This window comes from Cibotium barometz, chromosome 27, assembly GCF_041138505.1.
Source record: "Cibotium barometz isolate CiBa-2024 chromosome 27, ASM4113850v1, whole genome shotgun sequence".
Taxonomy (NCBI): domain Eukaryota; kingdom Viridiplantae; phylum Streptophyta; class Polypodiopsida; order Cyatheales; family Cibotiaceae; genus Cibotium; species Cibotium barometz.
In genome coordinates this window covers 25,952,460-25,962,392 of record NC_141072.1, presented here as the reverse complement: position 1 = coordinate 25,962,392, position 9,933 = coordinate 25,952,460, and the positions used below count along the sequence as shown (strand labels likewise).

The window sequence follows — 9,933 nt, the reverse complement described above, 5'->3', positions numbered from 1 at the left end:
CTACTCGGGTGGTTGAGAGTAGCCATCTCAAGGACGGTAGTAATCTTAGGTTCATACAAATAAGCTACTTAGCATTGTTTCTATTTCTGCATGTGTTATATTTTTATTTACTGTTGTCTGCATGTTTGTTTTGTAGGTGTGTTTGAGTCTATGGATGCCCTTTCAAAGAGGAAACACATCTTGAAAGTTGTAAAACCAGACAAGCTCAAGGATTTGGAAGTTTCTATCACAATTGTTGTTGGAAGTGGTGATCTTGATCTTTCTATTGTGTGGGCACCTATATGTAGTTTTATAAAAAACAAGTGTAGCAAGGGAATAGCTACATAAGAAAAGCGTGGGACGATGAATCACTTACATTATCAAATGGTGGTTAAGACACGAGCATCTTCTCTGATCAATGTACAGGCAAAACATTGAAGTCCTATATGCAATGGGACACATGCAAACCTCATCGTGGAATCATCATGTGTCGTGCTTTGCGTCAGGTGAAGATGCACACTTTTGAGGGGATGCTTGCGTATTGCATGAAGGACATTCACAATGTACATTTCAGGGTACTTGCGCACAATGTTTCTCTTGATGAGATAAAGCGAGGTAGAGCTCTGTATGCACAGTATGGTGGGGGCGATCTCAAAAATCGTGTTTGCTTGGGGTCTTCATGTTCATGGAGAACTTTATCCTAAATAAAAGCTCAACAATGGCGCTTTGGATGACTCTTCTGAAGATGATATATACACTTCGGCAAGTTCTTCCCTTGTGCATCTTGGGTTGTTGCCTGGACAGGTAATGGTATGAGCTCAACAAAGATAAGAGCTATGTGGAAGTGTATGAAGGACCCTGCTAATGCTCATTTGTCTAACATATGGAAGGTCTTTTATCAGGACAATTATATCAAAGGTGAACATGCACATTACTTTGTAGATAATTCTAATGTTGGCAACCATAATAATTAGGAAGCTGAAGATACGCATTGTCTTTTAGAATCAGCAAATATGAAAGATAAGGAAGAAAAGATTCAAGACTTTGTTAGTGCCATGACTGAACGAGATGAGTGTATTTATGTAGCACCCGGTCTAGATCTCAACCACGATGCTATAATGTAACTATGTAAATAACTTTGTCCATGATCATTTAGAAACTCTTCTTGTACATATCAATGGATGTAATATAAAGTATCACTATCCTTGATATAGTTCTGATCGTTTTATTCTTCGACAAGATTTGGAAAGAAAAAAACGTTTTAAAAATTGAGGCCTTTGAAAATGCGAGAAGTTTCTATGCATATATGGAAGCGTGATGATTTTCATTCATTAGATTGTCTAATGTGGATGTCAAACATTTTTAGGGCCTTAATTTGAGACTTAGCCTAAGGCGTTACATTTTTAGGGCATTAATTTGAGACTTAGCCTAAGGCGTTAACCTTATAATTAGTGCCCGCAAGTGGGCACTAATTAATGAATATGTCTATGGAGGTATTTTTATCTACTTATCACACTCGGAGGTCAGTATACTTAGTGCTCGGAGCTGCATCGTTTAAAATTCGCAGTGCTTGGAACCGCATCATGTAGGACTTTGCTTGCATAATTATATGAAGGCATTTTGTTTGAATTTGCATTGCAAAGAATTGCTTTTTAAGATTGCCTTCTAAAAAATTTTCAAAGGAAAGGGGTAGGTTAGATTAAGAGGAGGATCAACATTGCATGACAAAAAGACCAAATTCTTCAAAGGAGATTAGGCTAGGGGCGACGATTCTGGGCGAGCTAGCAGTCGAAGGTGGCGCTGAGGGGGCTGAGATCGAGAGGAGGGGAGTGGAGGTAGACGAAGTCGATGTGGTCGCCCGGAGCAAAGGTCCAACCGGGCGAGAGAAGGCACACGCCGTTGCCAAGTACGCGCAGAGCCGTGGGATCCACCATGTCCTGCGACCAGCCGGGGCCGCACGCCAGCCGCACGTCGCTGACCCTGCAGTCGGCGCAGTCGAAGCTCACACTGGCCACGCTGGCAGGGTGCGAGAAACGCAGATCCTCCTGCCCGATCACAATGCTCTGGTTGGCAGAGCAGGTCCCGGCGGCCTCCGCCGCGCCCGGCCGGGCGGCGTAGCTGCTGTTGGTACCTGCACAACAGCGCCTTTTTAGTCAGAGGTCTGGTCTGCTACAACAACAAGCCAAATATACAAACATAGCACCCTCTCACCCCCCTTACCTAAGCTCAGCAGCAGCAAAGCCAGAACGGCCATCGTACAGCTTCAGTCGCTCCATAGTGATGAGGCTGCGGCGTTGAGGAGAGGCAAGGCTTGGTCGCTTCTACAGAGTGAATGATGCTGGAGTAAACTATGGGGCGCACTAGCTTTATATAAGTAGGCGTCTGGCTGGCCCTGCTAAGTAGCGTCTGGCTCACCGACCGGCCCTGCTAAGTCCACAACCCCTTCATCACCTCCGACGTTTGACAAACTCACAACAGCTTCAAAGAAACTCCCAAACCTTCCATCAGAAGCAAAACAGGACCTCGATGCATGTCATAGGGCATGGACCTCCATGCATCAAGGCCTTGCATGACATGTATAAGTCATGTAAAATGATGTATCGGCATCTATGTATTTCAGTATGGTTCACTTTGGAAGGGGAAAAACATTCTCCGAGCCAACAACCTCTAGAAACAGTGCAATGGACGCAATTTGAAAACATGCAAATACCAGTACAATATTGCACTCAATTTTTAAGACCTACAGCATGCAACCCAACAAATGATACCATCCATCACTAAGGGAAAGCAATGGAACTTTTTCCACAACTAGGAAACATGTTTTTCCCTGCATTAAACCCAACAAATCACAACACCCATCGTGCATGAGGTCACTCACAAAGACTCTCACTTCCACTTGTATGTGCCTACATAATTGGCCTCTTTCTTTATCAAGGATGTGCCACCCAATTAACTCTCTTCCACACAAACACACACAATGGTTCTGGTCCCACAACATGAACGAAAAGAAGCGGAAAAGTTAAAAACAGAAGCTTGATGGAAGGAGATCTTAGTCCTCTTGGGTTTGAGCATGTGAATAAGCTCCTAGTGCTAGTTCTTATCCTTATGCCTAGTTATGTGAATAACTCAAAGGTCAAGTGGCCGTATAAGAAGGAAGGCTAAAGAAAAAAGAAAGGAAAAAAGAACGCATCTCTTCTTATTATTTATAGCAGGTAATATGGGTGTCAAACTTTTTTTGGGTATTAATTTGCTATGGTGAATGGTGGTATGTGTAAAGGTTAGTGTGTAAACTCCTTAGCGTGTAAATGGTGGTAGGTGCAATGGTTATGGTGTAAATTCCTTAGGGTGTAAATTCTAGGTCGTCCAACATCTTTCAGGATCTTCCAACGTGTTCGTGGGTTGCAATTCTTCCTCCTGCTTTAGTTCTATTGCCATACTCAGGTGGGTGAGAGTAGCCACCTCGAGGATGGTGATAGGTAAAGCAAGGTCTCTAGCTGATGCTTTCTCGTTTCATTAGGGTTCTAGTAATGTTCCAATTACGTGCTCTCTTCACCTGGTTCATTGTTTTGATTCAGGGTCTTGACTGGTTATAATCATGGTTCGTTGGTTTCCTGATCTTGACTGGTTATGATTATGGAGTGGTTAAATAATTTGCACTGGTTAGCGCTTGCTATTCGGTTGTATTTTTTGTGAATCTTGTCCTACGTGCCCAATCTTTTGATTGATCTCTGAAATCTCCTTGGTCAGCAGTCGTTTAGGTCAGTTGTTTCAGATGTCGTTTAGGTCGGTTGTATGAGCACATCAAAAGCAAGAGTTCTATAGAAGCGTATGAAGAACCCTACTAGTGCGGATTGTCTGATATGCATATGGTTGCTTGAGTACCTCTATATACCACTTTGAACCACTTAACATCAAAGATGAACACTTTGAAAGCTCTAAATCCAATCTCCAAGATGTCTTTAATTGTTCCACAATATTCAAGTTTTTTTGCTAATATTATTATCTCTTCTACTAGCACGATTTTCTTGGTCAAAACTTGCCATTACACCACAATCATACATGAAAGTCAATATTAGGTAATTTGGGAAAAATCTCACATTTTGGGAATCAATTACTCCATATAGTTTTGGACATATCTTAAACATACTAACTCCAAATTTGTCGGAGATCATAGATTTAGATTCTACTCTTCAAGATCTTTCCGATGATATGTCACATGAGGGGGTTTTGACAAAGTTTTGGACAAGTTCACCATGCTCCCATTTTTCAAATGGGAATGGGATTTTTCCCAAATTATCTAATATGGTGTTATGATTCTCTTGGAGTCCACACGTTGAGTGCGGAAATGTTAACCTTCTGACCACATTGCATTATGCATTTTATACTACCGCAACCCAATTAAAAATTCTTTAATATAGTCTATTTTATGTAAGAAATTTAGTATTCAACATTATATGTCTTAGCAAAACATCTTTGCTTACATGGTAGTCTCATCCTCTTGCATAGTCCCATTCTTCTCTTGTAATCTCCTCTCCCGTCCTTTCGGCTTGCTCTCGGGAATCTTTATGCCATTCAATATTGCAATCATTTCGAAGAGCCTTTAGGTTGTATGGGTATGTCATATGCCTGTGTGTTGATCTCTTAAAATGCTCTTCTCTCCTCTATCCTTATCTTTCTTGCATCTTCATATTTCTCAATCCACTTTTCCATCACAAAAGTGTTAAGAAGACAAAATGTAATGACCTTTTTGCGCATGAACTCATCCATATTTCGAATGTGTCCTTTTCAATGTGGCACATGTGACACCATTTGTTCATCCTCATCTTTATGCATGAATCTATCAATTTGTTTCAAATATTTAGAGATGTATACGAGGGATTCTTGCACCAACCATCCCTCTAGCATGGCCCCTTCTAGCCTTACCCCTTGCCTCACAAATCCCTTCAAGGTTTTCATGAAGCGTTCAATAAAGAACATCCACTGGCTATGAGCAAAGCCACATATAGCAACCTCATCCACCAAATGTACTAGAAGGTGCAATTGAGTTGTGAGTATGCTTCTTGGAAATATTTCTTCAATCATACATACTGCCTCAATTGACTCAACTCGAGCCTTCTCAATACTCCTTTGACACTATCCACCTATTCAACATTAAGTCTAGCAGAGTCAATGGTATATGCATAGGTTTGCTCTTTGGAATTAAGTGACACTGAAAAAATTAACTTTTCAAACCTGCGACGCCACCGACGCCTATCTTTCTCTTCCCTAAAAAATTCCCTCTCTTCATTCACCAAATGGCTATAGTGTAAGCTCTTAAAGGTATTTTTCTCTTTTGTTTATTTTAATGCATTAGTTAAGGGTGTGTTCTTCTTCTTCTTCCCCTTCCCCTTCCCCTTGTTATTCCTCTTTCTTTTCCTATCCAAACGCTCTACAAGTGATGGTGTGACCTAATGATTAGGGTTTGCTTCTATTATGCTTAACCTAATGATTAATAAGAGACATAATGAGATTAAGATTAATGCATAGAGTACTAGCCTTCTCTTTTTTCTTCTTCTCCTTCTCCTTTTTGTGCATATGCGTAATGTGGATTGGTCTTTTGTATGTTTCTTGTGTTTGGTACGTAGAGTTCATTAAATGTGTTGCTAATCACTCTTTTGCCTTTTTATGTTGTGTAGGTAATCATCTCTTTTAGCTAGACAATACAAAGGTAAGCTCTCTTTTGCTTGTATTCTTTAGGGTTTTGTATCTATGCATTAAGCTTTTAGGGCTTTATATTACTAGTTACTTTGTTTAATCTTTTGTTTTGTAGGTCCTCTAATCCTCTCCTTGAACTTCACCAAAAATTGGTAAGCCTTCTAATCATTTATGCTTTTCGTCTATCTATTATTACACCCTTGGGTATCAGGGTTTAGGATTAGCTTAGGTAAATTAAGCATGCATGGATCTAGCTTAAGCTTAATGCATAGATTAAGCTCCATGCATAGAGCGATTTACATTAGTGCATAAAGCTTAATCTATACATAGAGCTTAATGCATAGAGCTCTATGGATAGATTAAACTCTATGCATAGATTAAGCTCCGTGCATAGAGCTTGATGCATGCATTGAACTCTATGCATAGAGTTTAATCTATGCATAGATTAAGCTCTATCCATTAAGCTCTATGTATAGATTAAGTTCTATGCATTGAGCATGAATCTATTAGTTTGTTTCAAATATTCAGAGATGTATACGAGGGATTCTTGCACCAACCATCCTTCTAGCATGGCTCCTTCTTGCCTTACCCCTTGCCTCACAAATCCCTTCAAGGTTTTCATGAAGCGTTCAATAAAGAATATCCACTGGCTACTATGAGCAAAGCCACATATAGCAACCTCATCCACCAAATGTACTAGAAGGTGCAATTGAGTTGTGAGTATGCTTCTTGGAAATATTTCTTCAATCATATATATTGCCTCAATTGACTCAACTCGAGCCTTCTCAATAAAATCTGGATGAATCTCCTTTGACACTATCCAGCTATTCAGCTATTACAAGATGAATGGCATTGATGATGGTAAAATGTAAAGATATATATCACTATATACCCTTGGGGGGGTGCACTATTAATAAATCCCAAGTATCACATGCGTTCAAGGAGTATTAGAAAAACCCCTTATACTTACTTACTTTTGTGAATAAAATGATTCCTTTTTCTTCATAAACTTATGTTTTTTTTTCAAAATTGGTTAAAAAACCCCCTCATGTAAATGTAGTTCTGTAACTTTATTAAATTAAGAAGCCCCTCATGATGAACTCATGTGCTATACTTACATATTTTTAGGTGAAGCCCCTGGGTATATACCTGTCTACATATTGATCTTCTTATAACATTTTTTTGAGCTTTTATGCTTTATTACAAATAAAATTTTGTTTGACATATTTATGTGATAAATTCTTACTAGATGTCTTTGTGGACTTCATTTGGAGTATTCTATTTTCCTCCCTGCAGTGCATATAGCAATGCTTATTGTGGCTTATAAATGTCACCTCAATGGCGCTTAGCGAGGAAACATAAGCCACTGCTAAAACATTGAAAATAACTGCCCCTAAGTCGTCATCTTGTTGTAGTGTAGTCCTAGGTAAAAGAAATTCTTTAAGTCAAGAATATGTTTTTTTTTCTTGATAACAAGTGTACTAAGTGAGGAAATATTTCTTGCAATATCAACAAAATATACTTACAATCCATTCCATGATATAAAAAACTCTAGTTTCTTATAAAAATGTGTTGAGGAGACCAATGTACAAACATCAGTGCTATCTCTAAATTCCATTAGATATGGAAGTATATTTACTTCCATAAAGTCTTTATCCTCCTCATTTCTTTCATATACAAGTGGAAAGATGCAATTCTCTATAGGATTCCTGCATGCTTTTTAAGGGGGCTTCTACATCCACCTCTAAATGCTTGGGAATCTATGATGGGTGAAAGGTCCATGTGTATGTGTGTGTGTTGTGAAACAATAGTAAGGGGCCTGCAAATAGAGGCACAGCGAGCGAGCGAGCGAGAGAGAGAGAGAGAGAGAGAGAGAGAGAGAGAGAGAGAGAGAGAGAAACAACAAGGCGACAGCAGGTTTAGGGTACAGAGGAGATGGAAAGAGACAGAGTGGGTAAGAGAAAGAGAGAGAGCTTGAGAGAGAGAGAGAGAGAGAGAGAGAGAGAGAGAGAGAGAGAGAAACAACAAGGCGACAATAGGTTTAGGGTACAGAGGAGATGGAAAGAGATAGAGTGGGTAAGAGAGAGAGAGAGAGAGCTTGAGAGAGAGAGAGAGAGAGAGAGAGAGAGAGAGAGACGTGGGAGAGGTGGCAAAATGAGTGCACCATAAGCTGCTTGTAACAGTTTGTTGTTTTCAGGATGAGAGAGAGAGAGCTTGAGAGAGAGAGAGAGAGAGAGAGAGAGAGAGAGAGAGAGAGACGTGGGAGAGGTGGCAAAATGAGTGCACCATAAGTTGCTTGTAACAGTTTGTTGTTTTCACGCTGAGAGAGAGAGAGAGCTTGAGTTAGAGAGAGAGAGAGAGAGAGAGAGAGAGAGAGAGAGAGAGAGAGAGAGAGAGAGAGAGAGAGAGACGTGGGAGAGGTGGCAAAATGAGTGCACCATAAGCTGCTTTTAACAGTTTGTTGTTTTTAGGCTTTTCAAACGTACAAAATATTGGAGAAAATGACTTTTCCAAATGACTAAAAACCATTTTGGAGTTGCATTCAAGAAGGTAAACTTTTTATCTTGATGCTAAATAATAAGCTACATAATGTATAAATGCATGCATCATAAGGTGCAATTCCAAAATATTTAATACATTTATTCTAAGATAACAATATAAAGTCCTAAACAATATTATGATGACACCATGCCAATAGGTTTTTTCTTCTTAGTTGATAATTTAACATGAACTTACAAATATGCTCTTATAGAGAACAGTGTGCATGAAGTTTGAACATATAAATGAATAAAATTCACCAAAGGTGCAAGTTCATCCATCCTTGATATTTTAGGATTTATGAGCGACCTTTATAAACTATTTGGCTGCACCTACAAATTGCAAACCTTGTGGAAAATGTGGTGACTTTTATACATCTTAAAATCTTAAATATGACTTTCTTTAAGCCCTAAATTATAAATTTAAGATTTATAATGTTTGTATCAATTGTACTTTGACAACTATATTAGATACCATGACACATGTTGAGTCAAGTGGCAATTAAAAATTATAGTATATATCCAATATTGTAGTTCATAGATATGCTCCATGAGTCAAAAGTTTTCTTGTTGATAACATCTTTTCACACTACATAAAGAGACATGTGACGAGGACAACTTTTTCTATTGATAAAATGGTGTTTCAACAACAATGTTTTTTTAGCCTCACTTTCCTTTTCTATTTAAGAAATAGCTACTACTCTTACTAGAAATTTACACATTTCTTGGTAACTTATACAAATTATTATTGCCCAATTTAATTTTTGGAATGGAGGTAATGCACATAATAAGAAAACAAAATTGTATGACCTTTACCAAGAGAATTTAATTTCAAATAAACAAAGATAGGAATCCTTATGCGATGACTTGACACCTATGGTTTTTCTTAGAAGGGAGGATATTTTTGTTATTAGATAACAAGGGGATTGAGGGAGGGAGAAAGACTATGTTAGCATCTCTAAAATGCCAAAATGTCATATGAGACCAAGATTTTAAGCCAAATCTATGGTCTAGCAAAATAAGCATTCTAAGAAAGAAAAGTCATACTAATCAACTAGTAGAGTTACGATGCCATGCATTAGATACATTCAATTTTCCTAGGAAAAAAAAAGAAATCTAATTATGTTTTTTTGGGTCACTGTGGATGCCAAAATTACATGCCACTATTGTAGGTTTAAACCTGGTACTTCCACTTTGGGAGGCAAGGGCGCTACCATTGGGCTTTAGCCTAGGATGAATCTTTTTTTTGGTTGTTGTCCCCTTTTTTAAGTATTCAAAAATGAAAATTGGGAAATTCCCAAATTCACTAATATGGTGTTCATAGCACAAGTTGTCTTCTGTTCAGTCTTTGCTTCATTACAGGTAGCTTTTGCATCAGTTTCAGTCAGTGGCCATGGCTGATAACAGCAATGATGTATTTCGCATGTTGTCTGCTGAAGACAAACTGGATGGAGACAGCAACTACCCACTTTGGGCATACATGATGCAGCATGTTTTGGTTGCAAAAGGAGTGTGGAACATTGTGCAGGGTACGGATGTACGTCCAGGTTCTGTGGATGTAGGATCTGTTGAGGATGTTGCAGGTTCTAGCAGCTCTATTGTTGTTGCTGTTTTACAAACTACTGAACAAGCTCGTTGGGATGGTAAAGATGCGCAGGCTCATGCCTTGATTGCACTTTCTGTCAAACGTAATATCACCCCATATATTCAAAAAGCTAAAACA

The 9,933-nt window shown here is 38.8% G+C and overlaps 1 protein-coding gene across 1 annotated transcript; it reads right to left on the bottom strand.

Annotated features, from left to right (window-relative positions):
* Positions 1 to 1,760: 1,760 nt before the first annotated feature.
* LOC147623223 (uncharacterized protein At1g05835-like) lies at positions 1,761 to 2,314 on the bottom strand. Its single transcript, XM_086821750.1, has 2 exons — positions 2,200 to 2,314; positions 1,761 to 2,110 (listed from the first exon to the last, which is right to left on the bottom strand). Exons 1-2 carry the CDS (start codon positions 2,231 to 2,233, stop codon positions 1,761 to 1,763), a joined length of 384 nt encoding a protein of 127 aa, XP_086677876.1. The 5' UTR covers positions 2,234 to 2,314.
* Positions 2,315 to 9,933: the final 7,619 nt, after the last annotated feature.